The sequence below is a fragment of the Dipodomys ordii genome, unplaced genomic scaffold (assembly GCF_000151885.1).
Source record: "Dipodomys ordii isolate 6190 unplaced genomic scaffold, Dord_2.0 Scaffold216, whole genome shotgun sequence".
Taxonomy (NCBI): domain Eukaryota; kingdom Metazoa; phylum Chordata; class Mammalia; order Rodentia; family Heteromyidae; genus Dipodomys; species Dipodomys ordii.
In genome coordinates this window covers 740,316-763,172 of record NW_012267432.1, presented here as the reverse complement: position 1 = coordinate 763,172, position 22,857 = coordinate 740,316, and the positions used below count along the sequence as shown (strand labels likewise).

Sequence of the window (22,857 nt, the reverse complement as noted above, 5' to 3'; positions counted from 1 at the left end):
AAGCCGGAAGTGGCGCTGTGGCTCAAGTGGTAGAGCGCTAGCCTTGAGCTGAAGAGCTGAGGGACAGCGCCCAGGCCCAGAGTTCAGGCCCCATGACTTGACCCCCCCAAAAAATAATATTAGTAATCATTTAATTTCATGATAGAGAAATTATTCAACTAGTCCTAACCAAATCAGTGTCTCTAGAAAAGAATTTGGTCTTAGTGACAGAAGCATTGTAAAACATTGAGAACTCAGCCACATCGTGAAGAGATAGGTTTTTGCTATATAGTCCAAGCTGGCCTTGAATTTAAGATCTTTTTGCCTCAGTTTTCTGAGTGCTTGGATTATAGGTATGTGGCACTACAACTTGGCTAGAGAGGTTGCATTGAGGAAAATTAGTCTCTGAGAAACCAAGAAAGAGCAGATAAGAGACAAAGAAGAAGACGAAAATAAGGGAGCAGAGCATCGTAAAGTGAAATAAGGAAGGTTGAAGGATAGTGCTGAACTAATTTAAATGCTGTTCTTAGCTAAGAAAAATGTGGGTTCTCTGACTTGTGTGACCTGGAGATCCTTTCCAACCATTGGCAAGAACCATTTTAAAGAGGTCATTGAGATAGAAAACAGGGTAGGTCCACTAAAAACTGAGTGACTTCAAGCAAGTATTTTTTAAAGTATTTTGTTTTATATTGTATTATGTTATTTGTGCTGTTTATTGATGATGTCTCTTCTTTACAAGGCCCAATTCCAATAAATCCACTGTCAAACGTACTTACTTAAACCAATCAAATTAGCAGGATAAAGAGTTGGTTGGGACCCATTACAAGAAGCAGAAAGTCTCAGCATTTTAAACAACATGGAGCTAGATAATAGGATTCTGTCGAGCATCTCAAATACATTTTATGTGGTCAGCAATGTAATTCTTTTCATCTCTGCAAGAAACTTAGCTGCCACCAGGCAAGTTCTTTGGAGTGTGTGATTATTGTAGAAAGAAAAGAAGATAGAAGTAGAGAAGAGTGTGGGATGAAATATTCGTTTTGAACTTGAACTTTTGGACACATTTTCATATGGAGTTACTCCAATTAAAAAAACTGAAGTTAAAGGAGAAAAATATGTGGGGGAGGTGAGGAGGTATAGAATTCAGAGCAGAAGTGTAAGATCTTAATTTTTAAAGGAAGTAATTTTGAGTGTAAGAGATTAGTGAAGGAGGATCATTGTAGATGAAATCATGGCCAACCAGATAACTATACTTCTAGATCTCTTCCTAGCATCTAGAAAGGCTGGGACAGCAGCTGTGGGTGACAGTGGAAAGTACAGCTTCACTTAGCACGGAAGATGCGAACTGTCTTTTCTGCCTTGCTCCTTCTTGCAGGCTGATTGTGGATGTGAGGGCAATCCACCATTGTGCAGTGAGGGCAATGCACTCGGGGTAGAAGAGTGACAGGAAGGAAGGAGCTTACATTTCCTTTAATCTGAGATAATTTTTTAAAAACTTGTTGTATTTTTATTATTTTAATAGGTTCATTTTATAAGTTCATTGTGATTTTTCTTTTTCTTTCCAAATTTTCTTTATAATTATAAGCAGTTGTACAAAGGCATTGTCACTTAATGAAGCAGTTTATAAACCTAATATGCACACAGTCTACATTGAACAAATGTATCTCTTCTTCTCTATTCCCATTCCTCTCCTTTCTTCCTTTTTCTAACAGCTTTTGGTGGGTTTCATTACACTGTATTTTTACCCTCAGACCCCTTCTCTCTCCTGCTGCTCTGGGTTCATTTCAGCCTTCTTGGTTTTTCTGCATGGAAAAAAACCCAAGGCTACAATCTTAAGTCTTTGTAATTTTCCTTTCACTATTGTCATAGTAACCTCGTGGGCATCTTAACTAGGATTTTGGATTTGTAGATTTGGTGGAGAGTTGTTGTCTGATAGTTCCTATTTCCTCATTGAAGTTGGAGATCTGGTTACCAGAGATTAAGTGAAATGTGTGTGTGTGTGTGTGTGTGTGTGTGTGTGTGTGTGTGTGTGTGCGTGCGTGCGTGCGTGCACGCACAACACTGATATTTTAGGAGTGAAGATGGTTCAAAGAAATTATAGTAGGAGACAGAAAGTGGGAAAACAGAGAAATGTAACAAGGCAACATGGAAGTTATGGGGGATGGACTTGAGCTGTGATGAGGATGAATTTCTAGTGGCATCAGTTTTGTTTTGTTTTGTGTTTCCAGCAGAGCTCAGTCAGTTGGATTCAAGCAGAGACAATGTTAATGGGTAGGATGTTAATGAATAAGATGGAAAAACAGAGGGACAAAGGTGAAGCAATGGACCATGAACTCTCATCTGGACATGGAGAGGAGAGAATTACTAGAGTGGTGACAAAGCCTCATGTGAGAAATTATGGGCTCTGGAAGATTGGTGGTTGTCAGCAGAGAAGGGAAGAGGGTAACACAGGGAATGCATGAGCTTTAGGTAACAGGAGTCTGTCAAGAGTGTGGAAGAAGCCCTGGTGTGTGCAGTACCCCAACTCTGTGGTGCAGGGGCCATGAGTGATACAGGTATCACCCCTCTCTGCAGAGGACATACCATCCTTTGTGGGAGAATGCTGATTTGAGTTCATATAAGATTTGGGAGAGTGTTCGAAGAAGTTGAGAATATAAGCATATCCTGATGTCAGAAGAGGTGCCATAGGAGAACAAGGCTCCTCTGAGAAGCTAAATCACAGGTCGGGATTTGTTGCCTCTTAGGAGTGTTTCTATAACACCTTCCAATATGATAATTCTACAACGGCATGCCTTGTAACTTTCTTTTTGCTTATTTTTTCATTAGTTTGTCTTCTGCTTTTGTGACCATTTGGAAATAGGACCTAGAGGAGGTAATTAAGAAAAGATGTCATAAAAGTGGGTCCCTAATCCAATAGAACTGGTGTCCTTATAAGAAGAAGAGGAGACTAGATGTTAATCTGTTTCCATCTGCTTTTCTGCACATAGATCATATGAAGGTACAGTAGAAGGCATCTATTTGCAAGCCGGGAAGACAATCCTCTCTGGAAACTGAATCTGTCAGTACCTTGAATTAGGATATCTGTGCCCAGCACTGAAAAAATACCTATCTGTGTTTAAACCAATTGTGATATTGTGTCAATAGCACCTCAGGCAGATGAACACATGCTCCTTTCTCCAATATTTTCTCAAACCATACTCCCATTTCTCTCATTATTTACTTTCTAGCTTTTCTTAACTCTCACATACAGGCCCTGTATCCAGTTAGATGGTCAGTCTTGGCTCCAGCAGTGTGGAATTGCTTACAATTCCTTGTGTAGATTATACTACATCATATTGGGACCTTACTAGTATTCTCTCCTCTAACTAAATGCAGAGGAGTAATGAGAGGTGAGGGGCAGGAGGTAGTGGGTGTAGATTGACTTAATGAAATTGTTTAATCAATTATTCCTTGGTAGTGCTGGGAAAATCAAATCCAGGGCCTTGCACATGCTAGGTAAATGTTCTACTACTGAACTATATCTCATTCTGAGAAGATTATTTATAAAGAGGGGGGAAAATCCCAAGTAATAGCTACAGTGGGGAACAGAAGATATCATGAGTGGAGAGGATGAAAAATATAGTGATAAGAGGATAGATGCTCATTTCTTAAAATTAGAGAAGTCTCCCTTTGTCAAGGATCACTCAGCATTTGGAGAGACTAGGATAGCTTAGAACCAGAAATCAGGGAGGCTTTTGATTGGAGCAAGGAAGGAATTGCAAAATCGTTATGGGCAATCAAAGGAAAGAGACCCGGATCATCTATCAGGAATTCAGTCAGAACCCCAAGAGGGCAAGAAGCAAGTGCAAGGTGTTCTAAAGTAGCACTAAGGTTCAGTCCTGAGAGCAACTGTCTTTCCACCTCAAGCCTTCACCCGCCAAGGCGGTCTGTTTTGTTTTGCTACGTTTTTGATTGATTGGTTGATTGATTATTGTCCGTTGTAAGGCTTGGACTCTGTCCCTGGGCACTGTCCTTCAGCTCTTCAGCTCAAGGCAAGCACTCTACCAGTTGAGCTATAGAGCCACTTCCAGTTTTCTGGTGGTTAATTGAAGAGTCTCATGGACTTTCCTGCCTGGGCTGGCTTTGAACTACGATCCTCAGATAATCAGCCACCTGAGTAGCTAGGATTACAAGAGTGAGCCACCAGTGCCTGGCTCATTTTGATACTTTTTCAAGAGAGGGATTCTTGACCGTGCAACTTTATTCATGGGGAGGTTTGCATCTCCCATGCTGCAAACCAACTGGGCCAAAGTTTGCATGCATGATCCTTCTTTCAATATTCTCTATCACAACTGAAGTAAGAGGAAAACATTGAACACTTCAGTAACTATTTAGGAGAAAAATAGTCTAAAAGAGGAGAATATGGTGCTTAATGTCAGCCAGATAATCTGTTACCTAAGTACTAAGTACTGTTTATTCTACATAGCTTGCAAGACCACAAAATATGTACACTTTACCCAGGAAACCCAATGTTCTTTCTGTCTGTCTGTCTGTCTCTCTCACACACACAGAGTAAGGTGAGAGTCTGGTAACAGGCTATGCCTCCATTACCTCCTAAACCCATGGACCCAGAGACCCAGGGATCCTCTCTGGCCATTGCCTTTCCTGTTTCAGTACCTTAGCCTGTTTCCTCAGTCTTTCTCTTCTCCAATAAGTCATATGGGGCCCTAAAGGCTAATAGTTTGAGGGTACTTGTTGAAGTCCCTCTGGATGACCTTCCTCTGTCTCCTTTTTAGTGAGGGGGTGATGTAAGGGTTGAGCACAAGGCCTTGTACTTGCTAGGCAAGCCCCCTACCACTTGAACGATGCCTCCAGATCTTTTCAGCTTTAGTTATTTTTCAGAGAGGGTCGGTCTCATGCTTTTGCCCAGAGCTGGCTTCAGATGGTGATCCTCATATTTACAGCCTCCTGTGGACCTGGGATGACAAATCTACACCACTATACCCAACTGGATTGAGCAGTCTTGCCTTGAACCATAATCCTCTCAATCTCCATCTCCTTAGTAGCTGCAATTGCAAGCATGACCCACTGTGCCCTGTCTCCTTTGGCTGTTTTAGCCCTCTAGTGAAGCTCTGATTTTAGCAGAATCAGACCCCTCCTAGCTCACCTGTGAAGGTCCACAACTGAAACCAAGTCTGATTGTCTAGCTATAACCAGTCCCTGAGTGTATGCCTCTGTTCTCCCCTAGCATAAGCCCCTGCTTTCTTTCCTCTGCTCAATATCCCTGCCTGCTGCAGCCTGCCTGACTTCTCAGCCTGTTTCTTCTGTTTAATTATCCCAAGAGAAGCTCCTTCTGTGTGGGCAGGCATTGTGTAGGCAGGAGTTCAGCACAGAAGCATATGTGCACATCACAGAAATGAAAGGAAGACCCTGAAAGCTGTGGGGGGAAGGCAACCTAAACAGAAGCAGAGGGAGATGCTGAGAGCCAGGGTCACCCCCAAGGACTTAACTGCAGCGGGTTTCTCTCCTATAGCAGATCCCAGCTCCATGTATGCTAGGAGTAAAAGCAGAAGGAAAGTTCTGTCTGTGAGGCATTGCTCCCAGCCAGTCACTGGTGTTGACCTCAACAGAGCTGCCTTCGGCTTTTATTTAGCACAGCTTCCTGCGTCATGTCTCAGCATTACCACTGACAGATTTCAGTCCTTGCACAGAAGTGCAAACAAGAAGTTTTCACAGACGAGTTCAGATGACCATTTCCCAGTAGCATTCTTTTTCTAAAACCTTTTTATTAGCATTATTAGTTGTGTGGGGGAGGGCTTATTGTGATATTTCCATACATGCATCAAAAATACCCTAATCAAACTCACCTCCTCTCTCATTTTCCCTTAATCCATCTTTCCCATTTCTGAAAACCATTTCAACAGGTTTTATTGTTCTATTTTTATGCAGGCAGATAAAATTATTATTGTTCTATTTTTATGCAGGCAGATAAAATGCTTAGGCCTTCTTCACTCTCCTTTATTCTCTCAATCTTCCCTTCCTGATCCTCCTTCTCCATCCCCCAGCAAATCCATTATACTTTCCTGTCATTCATTTCCTTGGTGTTATTAATTGTACAAGGGAGTTACACTATGATATTAAACACCTGCATAGTTTGTAATTTGATAAGATTATCCTTCTCTATTGTTTTTGTTCCTTGCTCTGCTTTCCTCTCTATTATTCAATAGCTTCCAGTGACTTTCCTTAAGCCATCCTCACACACAGACGCAATGTATTTTGATATCATTTGCCCCATCTTATTCTCTTTTCATCTCCCTCTTCCCTTCATCCTCCCAAACAGTCTCACAATTACAGCTATGTTTTCTTTTTTGTCTGTCTACACATTTTTAAGTCTAGATTCTGCATATAAGAGAAAATACAAAGTATTTGTCCATCTGAACCTAACTTATTTTCTTCAACATAATAATCTCCAGTCCCATCCATTTTCCTTCACATGACATAATTTTATTCTTCTTTATGACTGAATAATACTCCATTGAGTTTATGTATCACATTTTCTTCATCTATTCATCAGCTTTAGGGGATTTGGGATGTTTTCATAGTGTGGCTATTTTGAAAAGTGCTGGCTGTAAGGAATATGGGTGTGTAAGTGTCTCCATTATTTCCTGACTTACATTCCTTCAGATATATGCCCAAGGGTAGTATTTCTGGAGCATATGTTTATTTTTCATTTTTTCAAGGAACTTTCATTCTGATTTCCATAGTAGTTGTTTACATTCCTAGTAGTAGTTTACATTCTTACCAAAAGTTTATGAGTTGCATTCTTGATGATGACCATTCTGATTGAGCGAGAGGAAATCTGAATGTTGTTTTGATTTGCATTTCCTTTGTAGCTAGGGATGGTGAATATTTCTTTATGCATTAATTAGCCATTTGTACTTCTTTTGAGAATTGTCTGTTCTGTTCATTTGCTCATCTATTAGTTGCATTGTTGGTTCTTTGAAGCTATAGTCTTTTTTGTTGTTATTGGTTGTGGGGCTGGAACTCTGGGTCTGGGCACTGTCCCTGAGCTCTTCAGCTCAAAGCTAGCACCCTACTACTTGAGCCACAGCACCACATCTGGCCTTTTCTGCTTATATGGTGCTGAGGAATCAAACACAGGGCCTCATGTATGCAAAACAAGCACTCTACCACTGAGCCACCTTCTCAGCCCAAAGCTATAGTCTTTTTTAGCTCCCTGTATATTCTAGTTATCAATCCATTGTTAGATATATAGTTGGCAAAGATTTTTCTCCCATTCTATTGGCTATCTACTTACTCTCGTGACTATTTTGCTCTGCAAAAACTTTTTTAGTTTGGTGCAATCTCACATTTCCACTATCTCAGTTGATGAGTTATTGGAGTTCTAGTCAAAAAATTTTTTTTTGCTTATGCTTAGATCTTCTAGTGTTTTCCTGTAGAACTTGAATTTATATTAGTACAGGACAAGAGACAGGAATCCAATTTCAGTGTTGTTTATGTGGATATCCAGTTTTCCTAGTACTATTTGTTGAAGAAGCTGTTTTTTGTTTTTATTTTTCAACAGATGTTTTGGAAACTTTGTGAAAAAATCAGCTAACTGTAAGTAGGGTGGCTTATTTATAGATGTTTTAGTTTGCTAGTCAAGTGTCTGTTTTTGTGCTAGTACCATTCTGTTTGTTACTGTGGCTTTGTAGTACAGTTTAAAGTCATATATTGTGATATCTCTGGGGTTGATTTTATTTTGCTCAGGATCACATGGGCTATTCATGATGCTCTGTACTTCCATATGAAATTTAGGATTGACTTTTTTTGCCTTTGTAAGGAATTACACTGGGATTTTGATGGAGCATTACATTGAACATGTCGATTACTTTAGATATTATAGCCATTTCATAATACCGTTTCTGCCATGAGGGTGGGAAGTTTTTATACCTTCTCATGCCTTCTTTGATTTCTTTCTTCAATGATTTATCATTCTTTGTGCCTCAGATTCCATTTCTCATTGGGTAATTCTCTGGCTTTCCAAAGCAATGCAATCCTGAGGACAAATAGGCAGTAGGCAGAGGAGGGAAGGATTGCCTTGCACCCTCTGCTGGCCAAGCCTGGCATCACTTATACAGCCCAGAGGCCAGCAGACACCTGGGCTGAGAAGCTGAACAACCTATGTCCAGGAACCCTCAACAGCAAACTGCAGCTAGAAGCATATGAGTAATAGTCATAGGTGCCACCATTATTAAGAAGTCACTATTTCTACACATCAGTAGACAGTTTTAATTCATTTGCTAATTTATATTCAATTCTCTAGCATTTGCTTACTTTACCACTGCTAGCTTTTGTAGAGCAGACTAATAAGTGCTATTTCAGAATGAAAACCCAACGCTGACTGGCTCCAATTACCTGCTCTTTCCCATCTCTTCTACTTTAAAACCAGCTGAACACTTTCTCTGATTTGGGCCATGTCTCTGATGCCATTTTTTACAGGCCATCTTTGATCCTAGCACCAGGCTAAACACCCCCTTCAGTCCCAAACCAGCCAAGATCCACCCACCTTGCCTCCTGCCCCTGGTGTGCCCTTGCTCTCTCCCTGGGTTGAACAGTCCCTCATCCTGTGAATCCTAAGCTTGATACATTACTTCCATCTGTCTTCCAGAATTAGCATCCAAACACTAAGAAAGAAAAGGGTGGAGTAAGTACAAGAAGCTTCTATAGAGGAGTCACTAACAGGGAAAATACAGGAGTGTAAGTCCCAAATCCTAGCCAGGCCAAGGTAGCCTGTAATCATAACCCAGGAAAGGAGTGGGTGGGACCCTAAATCCTGCAGGACTTAGGAAGAGAGCTAAACCTCAAGCCTCGGTGCTCTCAGCAGGAGGGCTTTTGAGTGGCCTGGATCCATTCCAAGAAATCTAGCAGTGATGCTAAAACCCCTGTTTTCTCACAACTGTATGCATGCAGATCCCCCCCCCCCCCCTTTCCCGCCACTCCCCCCCCTGGTGGTGGGGGGGTCCTTCTCCTTCCTCCCCCCCCCCCCCCCCCCGCCCTTTCAGCTGGAATTGGCAGCTCTTCTCCAGAGCAGCAGGTGGTCCCTTGTCTTTGGCTTGCAGCCTGGAGAGCACACTTCATCACGCTGGGCAGCCTGTCAGTGACTCACAAACTTTGCCTTGCACCACTAGTTCCTTCTCTCCTGGTTGCCATAGTTACTGCTCACAACTGTCATCCCAGCCGAGGAAGAAGCTTGCCTGGCTCTGGTCTCAAGCTGAGGCAGTCCCTTTCCTTATCTCCTTCCAAGAGAAATTATGACAGATCTGGGTTTCACTGCATTTAACTTAGGAGCTGGGTAATACTGAGCAAATGATAGAATCTTGGAGCCTCACTTTCCTCATTTCAAAATAGGGCAAACAATGACATCTTTCTCATATAGTTGGAAGAATGGAGACAGTACGCTGGGGCCAGGGTCTGGTACACATAAAGTTACTTCTCAACAAATCAAATTTAGTGGGTTGTTTGTTTGTTTTTTTTGTTGTTGTTTTTGCTTTATGGGCTTCAGTTTGATTTGGAAAAATGAGCATAATAATGGAAAACTTTCTAACACTGTCATGAGAACCAAATGATATGTATGTATAATGGTTATGTTTTTCTGTAATTAAAAACTTGGACATTTCTTGATTTTTGCAATTTTTTTACTTAAGCTTTTTTTTTTTTTAAATTGTACCCATCAGAGGGCTTGAATTTATGGACTGGGTGCTGTCCCTGAGTTTTTTTGTTATTATTGTTGTTCTTGTTTTTTGTTGAAGGCTAGCGCTCTACTACTTGAGCCACAGTTCCACTTCCAGAGATAGGAGTCTCACAGATTTTCCTGCCTGGCTGGCTTCTAACCCGCAGTCCTCAGATCTCAGCCTCCTGAGTAGCTAGGATGACAGGCGTGAGCTTTGGGCACCAGCTTCATTTAAGCTTTTTTTACTTACCTATTTGGGGGGAGTGTTTAATCTCAATTGTGTTTTGTGACATTTCTGTTCTCTGTATTTATCTATGCATTTCTGTATATCTGGGATAAGGCCTCTGGCCTTTGGATCATGGTGGTTATTATTGGTATGCACCTTATTCAAGGGGGTATTTCCCGAGGCTCTAGGGTCTGCTCTGGCATAGTGATCATTCTCCAGATTCCAAGACTCAATTCACAGAGTTCTCTACCTCCAACTCACTGTGAGAGTGGGATTCAGCCCTTTTTCCCCCAGAGACTGTGACTGACAGAATTTTGTATTCAGATGTGATTCTCATCAACATGGCAGTTGTAACTGAGGTTAATAGTTAGCTGACCTTAAAATAGAAAAATCATTATGGAGTATTCAAGTGGACCTAATCTAGTTAGATGAGCTGTAAAAAAGAAGAGGTGTTTCTCTCAGTCTGGTTGTAGAAGTGGAACACTTGTACAATGGGAGAGATTTAATGTGCCTTGGTTGGCCTGAAGATGCCATGTATCAAGGAAACAGGAAGCTCAAAAAGATGGAATTCTGGCAGTAGCATGAATAATCTGGGGAGCAGATTCTCTCTCTCTCTCTCTCTCTGCCAGTCCTGGGGCTTGAACTCTGGACCTTGAACTCTGGGCCTGGACACTGACCCTGAGCTTCTTTTGCTCAAGGCTAGCACTCTACCACTTGAACCACAGCGCCACTTCTGGCTTTTTCTGTTTATGTAGTGTTGAGGAATCAAACCCAGAGCTTCAGGCTTGCTAGGCAAGCACTCTACCACTAAGCCACATTCCCAGCCTGAGGGAGTAAATTCTCCAGAGGCTTCAGTTAAGAGCCCAACTTCTCATTACCATATTCATGTAATTGTAACCCCTCTGTACAGTATTTTTACAATAAAACACACACACACACACACACACACACACACACACACACACACAGAGCCCAACTTGCTTAACACCTTGACTTCAGTCTTGAGAAATCTAAATAGAACCTGTGTTTCTGCCTCACAGAACTGGGAGGTAATCAATGATTGCTGCTTAAAATTTGGAAATATGTTACAGTAGGGGGAAAACAAAAACAAAAACAAACCTAATAACTTCAAGATGTCATACATTTTTTCAGTCTTGGATTCTTTCTTCTTAGGTCCGTAGCTTGTTTCTTCCATTCTAAGCCCTTGCAGGTAGATACACTTTATCTCTAAATGACTTGTTGGTGAAAAACCTAGGATCTCTGGGCTTTCACAAACAATATCTAAGGCACTTTTTAATCATTTCTTTTGTTTTCCCTCCCTCCCTTTCTCCCTCCCTCCCTTCCTTCCTTCCTTCCTTCCTTTTTTCTTTCTTTCTTTCTTTCTTTCTTTCTTTCTTTCTTTCTTTCTTTCTTTCTTTCTTTCTTCCTTTTGCTGGTCTTGGGGCTTGAACTCATGGTCTGGATACTGAATACTAGTGCTCTACAATTTGAGCTACAGCTCTACTTCTGGCATTTTGCTAGTTAATTGGAGATAAGGGTCTCATTGACTTTCCTGCCCAGGCTGGCTTAGAACTGAGATCCTTACATTTCAGCCTCCTAAGTAACTAGGATTACAAGCATGAGCCACTGGAATTCAGCTTCTGTTTTTGACCCTACAATTCAAAAGAGTTTATGTTTAAGGGCTGTAAAGATTTAGGTATCTTCTTATGGTAAGGGGAGGGATAAAATGTTTAAACACCTAAATGACTATTTAATAAAATTTCTTGCCACATATTTGTCTTATACGTACTATGTATATCACTACATGATATATACTATCCACATATATACATAGTATATATACTTATATATACTACATATACACATATATAATGCATACTATATATGTATGTACATAGTGTATATACTATATTTGCTCATATATACTATGTATGTTATATATTCTATGAATATCAAACACTAATGTTTGATACATATTAATTAATATGTTTTTTTCATTTACTCCAGGAAGTTAAAATTGTGTTCATTTCTGCCCATCCTGGCCTAACTTTACCCCCAGGAGTAGCATTTTCTGGCAGAGAAAAATGAATATCTGACCTGGAAGAGTGTTTTCTGCATTTAGAATATGCCAAACAGCCAGCTGTCATTCTGTGCCATAAACCAGGATTCTAGGTCGTGGTAGGAAGCACTTCTAAAAGAGCCTTCACTGGGGATAGACATACACTGTGTCATGTGTCAACAAAAAGCTTATTCTCAGTTCCATGAATCCTCAGGTACCATCAAAATGGCTTTATAGAACACCCTTCTATTCTAGTTCAACAGGATTTGAAGTCAGAGATAGTAGAACAATCTGAGAAATGCTCAAACATTTTCCAATGTGAGGCATGTATCTGGTTCAACATTCCTCACTTTGGTTAACAAACAGTATCTGTGGTATTTATGCATCTGCTATGTGCCAGGCACAATTTTGGCCCTAACAAGACCTAATGTCGGCCTTGTGAATCTTACACCTTGTAAAGAAGACATCACAGAAGAACTACATAATTTTAAATAATTCAAGAAAAAAGTAATCTCTCCTGTGACTTGTCTGTCACTCAGTTATACATATAAAGTTTAACTTAACAAGTTGAGTTCTTTTTAAAATACTACCAAGTTGGAAATGGAAATGTGGTTCAAGTGGTAGAGCATCAGCTTTTAGTGAAAATGCTAAGGGAAAGTGCCCTGGCCTTGAGTTCAAGCCCCAGTGCTGGCAAAATTAATGATAATGACAATGACAATAATAATAGATAATATAAAATAAAATACCATCTAGCACAGCTCAGATCTGAAGACATGGAAATGATGTCAAACTTCCTTAACATCTTTCCTGCCCCAAACCAGTAACTTCCAAATGTACCAAAGTTACTCCATAACTCCCAAAATGTTCATCCTCATCTCTGGTGTCCTTGATCATGATATTCCACTCCATGTAGTCTATACTCTCCCTTCTCTATTTTGAGATAATATTTTTTTTCAAAAGGAGGGCTTGATACCAGACAGCTCCAACATCTGGTAGTAGAGATAGGACATGACCAGGAAAAAGATATAGGGAAGTAATGTCCCCTTGGAAATGACTCTGAATGCAGGAAAACTTTGGCCTTAGGAGCCAGGCCTGGGACAGAAGAAGAAAAAAGAAGAGATATCTGCTTTGGCCCATAAATTATATGGAACCCCTAGCGTTCACCATGCTGAAAACTGATGCTGTAGTGTGGGATCTGATGGGCAGCCTAGGCATGTGAATATATCCATACAAGCCTGTGCACATTTACAGTCATGTCATGAATAAACTTTCTTCACTTTGACTCAGTACTGATTCTCTATTTTCCAAGAACCCCAGCATTTTGGAATCCCTCTTTTGTCAGCTACTATTCAGCTTGTGCCTCTCACCTCTGTGACTCAGAATTCCAACAGAATTCATCCTGACCCACCGCTGACTTTGCTCTTTCTTTCCAGTCCACAGATGCTTTGTAAAGAGGCGAATACTTTATTGAAGTGCATCTTGAAGGGTACACTCACCAACCACCCACGTAAGGAATATTCAAAGAATACCTTGGACTGGGCAAGCTCTGGATGTGCTTTTGTGCCTTTACAAACATATGAACACCTGTGGGGGTGATTCTATTGTTATGTGAGTGTCAGCAAATGTGTGCTTAGGAGATGCATGATGGAATGTGTACATATTTTAGAGTCTGCAGGTGTTAGACGTGAAGAAGCATATGTGTTCTGAGAATAGGAATTATAGAACATTATGTGGAATGTACAGTCTTATGCCAGCATGTATATGTGCATCTCTCTCTCTCTCTCTTTGTGTGTGTGTGTGTGGTAACTGGTGAGTGTGAGATGAATGTGTGCTATACTCTCACATCTCTAGCTGGGCATCTATGGACCAATTCAGACAAGTTGTCTATGTCTATGACCTGGTGAAAGGCTGGCAGAATTTCTGTAGGTAAGCTTTCTTACAACTCTAGATTCACTTGGAGATGGGAGACCTAGGGTCAGGGATGAGTTCATTGTGGGCCTAGGGGTTTTTCTCTATCCTTGGAAGTTCCCTCCCCAGGCTCGCCTTCATCATCAGCCTCTACCACATACTCAGGCATTGGCCACTCTCGGGTCTGCCACTCCAGCCTTTCGATGCGGTAAGCAATCTTGAGTGCGCTGGATTCCAGCTCAGCCAGGAGGCGAGCAAACTTGGTCTGTAGATCATCAAGCTGCTGGTCGAGACCTTTCAGCCGGGACTCAGTGGCTTCCTGTAGGGCAATCTCAGCCGCCTCAGCATTCACATCCAATTTGTTCATTTTGAGCAGGATCTCGCGGCCCTTTTCCTCCATGACAGTCTGGGCTTGTGGATACTCACTCAGCACCTCCCGCAGGTCCTCCTTGCTCAGGCAGAACAAGTCTGAATAACCCAGGCTCTTGATGTTGGCTGTACGGCGGTTCCCAGACATGTTTCCTGTGGCCCGTGGACAGACAGGTGGGAGGATAGTTAGCAGGGGTGCAGGGAGGTGATATTTCACTCCACAACTAGAACCCCACTTTCTCATTTGTACTCTTTTTCTGCCTCATTAATTCTTTCATTCAATAACATACTGGTGGCCAGGGCCTTGTGCCACCAGCCTCAAAGAGTTCACCATGTAGAGGAGATAGGCATTTAATGGGATAGTTACAGAATTGTATGGAAGTTGCTGTGCCCATTGGGAACTGTGGGAAGAACCCCTGCGAAACTGCAAGGCTGGGACTTTAGGGAAGTCTGAGGGAAGAGATGCCTGAATTAATTAGAGGAGCAAAGGGATGGAGGTAGAAAAGGTGGATGTTAGCCAGGTGCTGGTGGCTCACACCTGTAATCCTAGCTGTTTAGGAGGCTGAGATCTGAAGATCCAGGTTCGAAGCCAGTCTGGGTAAGAAAGTCCACGAGACTCTCATCTCCAATTAACCACTAGAAAACTGGAAGTGGATCTGTGGCTCAAAGTAGCAGAGTGTTAGCGTTGAGCAAAAAAAGCTTAGGGACAGTGCACAGGCTCTGAGTTCGAGCCCCCTGACTAACCCCTTCCCTGCCGTCCCCCCCCAAAAAAAAAAGAAAAAGAAAAAAAGAAAAGGTGGATGTAGAAGACATATATGGTTCAGAGGGGCTTGAGTACAGGGTGCAGAGAGAATGGAAAGACAGAGTCAGGTCACGCTGGACTTTATAAGCCAATGCAAAGCATTTAGAGTCTCTGCTGAGGACAATGGAAAACTATCAGAATCTTTTAAACAAGAGAAGAGAACTGAATGGGATCATTTGCATTTCAGAAAATTCCCTGTGATGAGATATAACATATCCTAGTACATAGGGCTGAAGAGAGGAAAAAAAAAAACTACTGTGTAGTATCTGGCCTGGCCTGCAGCTGATGATCAGTAAATAAGAATTTCTTTTCTTCTCTTTCATCTTCCCCCCCTCCCCAACTACATGTACACACACACACACACACACACACACACACATACATACACACACACACACACACACCTCTACTTGGCTATGAGAAAGCTATTTTTGTACTGATCCCAGTTCTGTATATTTGCTCCTTGTGTAACTTTGGGCAAGTTACTAGCCCTCTCTGATCTTCTATTTCCTTTCAAATGAGGATCACTACTACCAAGTTTACAGGACTATGTGAGAATTTAATAAAATGATCCATGTGAAATAGTCAGAACAGGGTGAGTGGTTAGCATGTGAGAAGTGACAGCTATTGTTCTTACTGTTTCCTCCATTGGTCTGGGTCTGTCTTCTTCCACTGGTTTGTGGGTACCGCAGTTGTTGCCCACAGGACATATACTCCATTTTCCAAGGACCTGCCCAGCATGCTGACCTTTGTGCAGCTTTTTCTCAGGGAGCAGATCTCTCTCTCTTTCTCTCTCCCCGGCGCCCCCCCCCCCCGCCTCAAGCCCTATGTGACTCAGGTAAGGAGCAAATTTCCTTACTTTACATACCCTTAAAATATCATCTTGTCATAGCATTGGGTTCTGCTAATCCCATTCTCTTCTCCAGTGTTCTCCCCAAGACAAATGCTCAGGATCTCACCTTTGATGTTGATGATGCTGATCTCCCCAAAGTAGAGCCCTGCACCCAGTACAGCATACTGTGTGACACCATCATCTGCCACCACAGCCAGCTGACCTTCGCGGATGATGTACATCTCTCGTCCGATGTCTCCCTTGCGGCATACATATTCACCCGGTGAGTAGGTCTGGGGCTGCAGTTTCAGAACCAGCTCCTCCAGCAGGCTGGCCTCACAGTTCTGGAAGATCTGTACCCGGCTCAGAGTAGACAGGTGTACAGACACTGCCACTTCTGCTCTTAGGCGCTCAGGCAAGTGTTGTAAGATGGCTACTTCATTGGTCATCTTCTTGTTGATCTGCAGGTGTTGGTACCTGGAAGAGAGGCAGAAGCATTTCCTGATCGGCACACCTGCCTCCACCCTTTCCATCAGAATTCAGCTCAGCCAAGAGCCAACCATAGTGAGATGTCGAAGGGGCCATAGGAGTTGGGAATAGCTACCTGATCTTTCTTAGCCAGACTTCTACTTTACTTAAGGCATAGAAGATCTCTGTCACTTGACAATGAATAATATCATAGAGTCAGCCATCTGTTGGCCAGTCTCAGAGAGCAAGGTACAGGTAAAGAGTAGGCAAGGTGGGCTGGGAAGGTGGCTCAGTGGTAGAGCGCTTGCCTTACATGCCTGAGGCCCTGGGTTCGATTCCCCAGCACCACATAAGCAAAAAAGAAAAAAGCCAGAAGTGGCTCTGTGGCTCAAGTGGTAGAGTGCTTGCCTTGAGCTGAAGAGCTGAGGGACAGCGCCCAGGCCCAGAGTTCAGGCCCCAGGACTGGACACCCCCCCCCAAAAAAAAGAGTAGACAAAGTAGTGGGATGAGGGAGGAAAGAGTAAGGAGGTACAGGGGAGTGAGGGTGTGGAAAGGTGAACAATGAGGAAGGAGGGGTGAGCGTTGAGGAGGATAATGCCCCTTTTCATTAACTCCTTCCCCAGCCTTCTGAGCCATTGACTAGATCCAATAGATCTACCAGTGATCATCACTTTTTTTGTTTGTTTGTTTGTTTCCCCAGTCTGGGACCTGAACTCAGGGCCTAGGTGCTGTCCCTTAGCTTTTTTTTTTTTTAGCTCAAAGTTGGTGCTCTACCACTTGAACCACACCTGACTTCTTCCAGCTTTCTGGGTGGTTAATTGGAAGTAAGAGCCTCTTGGAATTTATCTCTCTGTGATTCTCAGATCTCAGCCCCCTGAGAAGCTAAAATGCCAGGCGTGAGCCACATGGTGATCTCCTTGGAGGAGAAGCAGTTAAATTCTGGCGCACGCACTTCCCTGGCCTGGTCCGGGAACACTGTGCGCTCACCAATCAATCACGCGTCTCTCCAGCCTGCGGTTCACATGATGGAGCTTCATGTACTTCTTCACCAGCGCGTGGTCGGGGTAGAAAGCCGCATCGGCCGTGTTCATGTTATAGATGACAGAGCTCATGCTACCCATGATGGTGGCGAACCCCATGACGGCCAGCAGGAAGTCGCCCACCATGAAGAGGTACTCCTCTTCGCGCGCGGGCAGCGGCGTGTCGCCCACGGTGGTGAGGATCAAGGTGGAGAAGTAAAAGCTATAGAGGTACTGGCGTCGCAGGCGCTCAAAGCCAGGCTGCGCGGGGTCCGGGTACACCCATGCATCGCGTCCGAAGCCCAGGTACCGGGACAGGGCAAAGTAGAGACAGCTGTTCCAATGGATGACGACAAAGATGTACAGCATCAGCTTGGCGATGCGGAAGGCGTTTGGGTAAGCCGTGCGCGTCTCAGTGCGGTCGAAGGCCTCGAAGAGCCGGGGTACCCGCAGGAAGCGGTTCAGTCGCAGCGTGGGGATGTGCGGGCCCAGCCGCACATAGGCCGCGTCGGTGGGGACGAGGGAAACCACGTCCAACAGGAAGCTCGAAGTGCGCACATAGCGACCCGCAATCCTACTTTTGTCCTCCACAAGGATGCCCTGGTCTAAGAATCCTAGGGGTGGGGGGTGTGTGGGAGGGTGGGTGGGATGGGGTGGAGGGGGGGTGGGGGGTGGACAGAGACAGGATAGGCCAGGGCCAAGGAGGGAGAGCCAGGAAAGTATGCGTGTATATAACCATCCTCAAGTGGATGGCACAGAAGAGGCCTAGTAAAGTGCTATCACAGATCCTCCCCCCTTTCTTACTAAAAGACATTTTTTTGGGGGGGTTATGGAACAAAGGGTCAGGCCCAGGGGCTCACTCACCGGTGTGGAAGCGCACCAAGATATCCAGTAGGTACAGCAGGTCACTTGTGTAGTCCAGCACAAACCAGACAATAAGATAACCATGCTGCAAGTCGGGAAAGCAAGCTCTGCAGGGCAGGAACAGAAGGGACTGGCTTAAAGGCAGCTTCTGTAAGGTGCCAAAAGGTGGTCTAGGCCAGGTTCCCCAGAACTCTGCCTTGGGCCTTTCCCTGGCTTCATCCAACTCCTTCCTCCCCACCCACAAGCCCCAAGCCTCATCCCCATTTAAGGCCCCTCCTCTAGTATTCCACCCAAGTCCCCTCCCCCTCAACTCCAGACCTCCCTTTTAGCCCTCACCCCCCTTTAAGACCCCTTGTCTAGTGCTCCTCCAAACCTGCACACTATGATGATGAGGTTGTACATTACTGGGAAGACCATGGTGTTCAGCCACCAGTAGTAGTAATCCCCAGAGGGGTCCAGGACAGGCAGTGTTTTCCTGTGGGCGAGAAGGATAGGAATTGCTTCATTTATTCACCAGACATTCCATATTGTGGTTGTGACTGGAAGCACCAAGAGGAATGAAAGGGTGAGCAGATCACCTACGGAGGACAGGATGCTGACTCCTCACCTGGCTTTTGATGGGGCAGAGGGGCTGGACTCTGTGGTCTTCACTTTGCTGTCCTGGCTCATGATGTGGTCTTGGTATGCACAATATCCACCCTTCTGTCTGTAGAGGGATTGCAGAGGTGGGAGCTGGTATCAAACTGCCTGGAACAGGCTATCCTGGGGCTCCCGCTGTGACTTCTGTCTTTGAAGCTCTTAGCAACACAGCCAAGGCTCACAGTTACTGAAAGGGTGGAGACACTGTAGCTCTAGCGTCTCACCCTTGTCCCTGTCTCCCAGGGCCTTGGCTTACACCTGCCCAGCTAAACACCTTTAATGAGGTCTCTGGAGAAGTTGTGTGCGTGCATGCAGGTGTGTGTGTGTGTGATGTTGTGTGGCAGGGGTGCATGCTTCAGGAGGAAGCATGGTCCTTGTTTCTTTCTCCTTGTCCTTAACAGCAGGATGAGCTTATACGGGGGGCCTTCGAGAGGAGAACGGAGTTTTAATGTAGGTTCACTTTGTTTTACCTTGTCCAAGTTCCCGGCTTAGGCCTATTTATTTAACACCTATTGGCTGAATGGATCCTCTGTGTCAGCTGCTAAACTAGTCTCCAGGGACAGAGATGCCTCACATGTCAGACACGAACTCTCTATCTTTTCATTACTGACTTCCATGTTTACCTAACCTCATTCCTGCTGGAGAATGTGATGCAGCCCATCGAATGATGCTTTTGTCACCCTTCTTTTCCTGTCATCTCTGGTGTCTGATCCCACTAGCTATTCCATATGATTTCTGGATCTTCAGCTTCTTTTATTTGTGCCTTTTCTGTGAACATCTCTTTCATTCCTAAACAAAATTCGTATCATTTCTTCCTCAAAGTAGGTCATTACTGTGCTAAGTGAACAGGACATACCTTGTGCCCTCCAGAAGCTTACAGTACAATTAGAGGTAGACAGGTAATTACACAGGGGCAGTTATTGCCAGTACAGATAAATATTGCTAGGTAAATGTGCAGATGGTTTCTTATTGTGGTAACAGGAAAGTTCCCAACTGAGCTGGGCTCAGTAGAATGAACAGGAGTTAGGCATAGAGATAGGATAGTGAAGAATATTAGGGGTAAAATTACGGTGGCTTTTTTTTTTTAAAAAAAGAGGACAAGACAGGGAGGAATAGTGGTCAAAAGATGAGGTTGAATGATGGGCAGAGGCAGTTTAGGGAGGGCTTTGAAGACACTGAAGTGTTTTGCAGTTAAAGGATGATGTCAGATTATTTCTGGAAAGTTTCTTGGAAGGAGCACCTATAGTCCTCCATTGGTCTTTTGTTTTTATTCTTTTCTCTATAGTTCTGTTATGTCATCATTTTTTCCCTCTGTTTATTTGTTCTTGGCCTCTTTTATAGGCTCCCCTGCCTATTCTAATTTTTTTTAAGACTCTGTTATAGGCTCTCTCTCTCTCTCTCTCTCTCTTTGTTGGCCGGAGCCTGAACCCAGGGGCTGGGCACTGTCCCTCAGCTCTTCAGTTCAAAGCTAACCCTCCACCACTTGAGCCACAGTTCCACTTCTGGCCTTTTCTGCTTATGTGGTGCTGAGGAATCGAACCCAGGGCCTCATGCATGCAAGGCAAGCACTCTACCACTGAGCCACCGTCCCAGCCCCTGTCGGCCCTCTTTTTTCCCCCCTATCCTTGATTGCTGGGTGTTCTTGGTTACCCACAGGATACCTTGCCGTTTAGAGGCTCTCGAGAACTCTCCCTGGGCTGCAGTTATTCATGTGACTAACTATACACTATATGTCACTACAGGGATATCCCAGAGTCCTCTTCACCTGTAACTGAGCTCATTCCTTCTCCTACTCATTGCCCTGTAATCTTTGTCTCTGTCCTTTCAGCCCCAAACTTAAAACTAGTATTTGTTATCATTGTATAACATTGTGGAAATTAAAAAATTCTCTGATGCACATCCCCTGTGACTGGTTTGACTCACAGTATAGAGTAAGAGTGATGTGGTGTGACTTCGGAGGTTAGATAATAAAAATCCATTCTGCTTACTTCTGGTACTCTTGGCATGCTTGCTGTCTAGTAGTGTGCTTGCTCTCTCTCTCTCTCTCTCTCTCTCTCTCTCTGGAGGTTCTCCTTGGCAACCTTCCAACCACAATGTAGACCCTATTTAACAACGCTTCAGTCTTTGAGTTGTCCCAGCCCAGACATGACACATGTGATTCCATATGATTCTAACCTCTAGTCCCAAACCATCCACAGACATATGAGTTTCCTAGACAAGATTCTAGAGATTATAACTCAGAGACAAACTATTCCTATCATATCTTTTTGGAATTCTCAGAATTGGATAGCATAAGAAAATAGTGACTAATTCCTTTGTACAACTTCTTAAAGATAATAAAAACCAAAAAAGAAAATAGCAATTGATTTATGACACTAAGTTGAGGTGGTTTGTTACACAGAATATGGTTTGAATCGTAATCCTCTAAGGGTTGTGTGTTGAAGGCCTGGTGGACAGCTGATGGTGGTTTTTAGGAAGTGGTAGAATCTTTACATGATGGGGCCTAGTAGAAAGATGTTAGGTTTTTAGGGTTTGTCTTGAAGAGAAGGCATTGGGACCCTGGCCCCTTCCATTCATATTCTCTGCTTCCTGAAGTGAACAGCTTCTCTGCCATGTACCTGTTCCCTGCCATGATGGTCTGCCTCACAGCAGGCCCAAAGACATTGGTTATGGACTGAAATCTATGAAAGTCTGAGCGAAAAGAACCTTTCTTATTCTTTTTGTCTATCTCAAGTGTTTTGTCACAGCTATGGAATGCTTACATACCCAGCATGGTAACTACAACCCAATAAACATATTGAAATAGAAGCATTTTCTAAGCAGGTAGCTTGATAAGTTTTGACAATTGAACATGCCTGTGTATTAGCACTCACATTGAGAAACAAAGCATTACCAGTTTCAGGAGTTACTCTCTTCCCCCTTCCAGTCAATGTTTTTTCCTAAGGATAAGTACTGCTCTGACTTGTAATAACATAGTTCAATTTTGCCTGTTTTTAAATTCATATAAACTACCTGTGTTTAATAGTTCTTTCCATTCATTTTCATCCAGTCATAAAACCCTGCTAATGTCTACATATCCACTTCTCTACATTCTTATCCTATTTTAGGCCTCTTGAAGGACCTCTGGCAGTGATCCCTCGCTAGCAATCTGACCGTGTATAAAATTCTTTAGATCCCTGTCCCAAGGATAAAATCTAAACTCCTGCCATGGCCTACAAAACTCTCTAGTACCTGACATCTGTTACTGTTTTCAGCTTCATTTGACCTTTCCTGTGTATATTCCCCAGGCTGTGCTGATTGCAGTGCTTTAGAGCACCCTTTATATGCTGTCCATTCTTTTTTGCCTTTGTATATGTTAATCCTTTGGGCTGCAACTTAACATTTCTTTTTTTTTTTCCTTTTCAAATGCTTTTTATTTTGACCTCATTTTGGATTTAAAGAAAAGTTGCAAAAATAGTACCCCTACCCATTTTCTCCTAATGCCATCATCTTACATAATCATAGAGCCAACATGAAAACCAGACAACTAGACTTTATCTGAAATGACCATTTCTTTAAGTTTATGTCAGCATCAAACAGCCTCTCTTGATAGTCTTCCCTAAACACAGTGACTCTTCTTTCCCTCTTATTCCCTGGGCACATAAATCATCCAAAAGTGCTGATCTGACTTAGCTTCTACTATAGATTTTACTACACTGTGTTGTGATTGTCTGTGTCTGGTTAAAAGTCTGAGGCCCTGTAGGCAAAGGCCAGTTCTAATTGATTTGGAATTTAGACTTGTCATTTAGGCACTTAATCCTTGATGAAAAAGTACCCAAGGGGTATAGAATAGTTGTAGTAGTCAGGGAGAGGCGGCCATTACCAGGGTTTTAAGGAAAAAGGGAAGCTATGCATGCAGGTAGGGCAAAGGAGCTAGTGCCCCTGCAGTTTTCTCGGGGGTCCACTTTTCTACAGGCCTTGCCCACCTGCTGACTCCGCCCCAC

At 43.3% G+C, this 22,857-nt stretch overlaps 2 protein-coding genes across 2 annotated transcripts in view; both read right to left on the bottom strand.

Moving 5' to 3' along the window:
- Cckbr (cholecystokinin B receptor) overlaps positions 1 to 12,882 on the bottom strand; it is a 26,671-nt gene extending 13,789 nt beyond the window's left edge. The window contains exon 1 of the mRNA XM_013035592.1: positions 12,792 to 12,882. Coding sequence (XP_012891046.1) covers positions 12,792 to 12,882 — 91 coding nt within the window. The remainder of the gene's footprint in view (positions 1 to 12,791) is intronic.
- Positions 12,883 to 13,897: 1,015 nt separating this feature from the next.
- Cnga4 (cyclic nucleotide gated channel alpha 4) lies at positions 13,898 to 18,904 on the bottom strand. Its single transcript, XM_013035622.1, has 6 exons — positions 18,843 to 18,904; positions 18,609 to 18,710; positions 18,236 to 18,342; positions 17,340 to 17,985; positions 16,012 to 16,361; positions 13,898 to 14,403 (listed from the first exon to the last, which is right to left on the bottom strand). Exons 1-6 carry the CDS (start codon positions 18,902 to 18,904, stop codon positions 13,961 to 13,963), a joined length of 1,710 nt encoding a protein of 569 aa, XP_012891076.1. The 3' UTR covers positions 13,898 to 13,960.
- Between the last annotated feature and the right edge of the window lie 3,953 nt (positions 18,905 to 22,857).

Bases quoted from the DNA above. Each gene is read 5' to 3' on its own strand.
- Cnga4 (XM_013035622.1), bottom strand. From the start codon at position 18,904: ATGAGCCAGGACAGCAAAGTGAAGACCACAGAGTCCAGCCCCTCTGCC. The intron at 18,711-18,842 runs GTGAGGAGTCAG...TCTCGCCCACAG, and splicing joins TCTGCCCCATCAAAAGCCAG to GAAAACACTGCCTGTCCTGG. The intron at 18,343-18,608 runs GTTTGGAGGAGC...CCTGCCCTGCAG, and splicing joins CTCATCATCATAGTGTGCAG to AGCTTGCTTTCCCGACTTGC.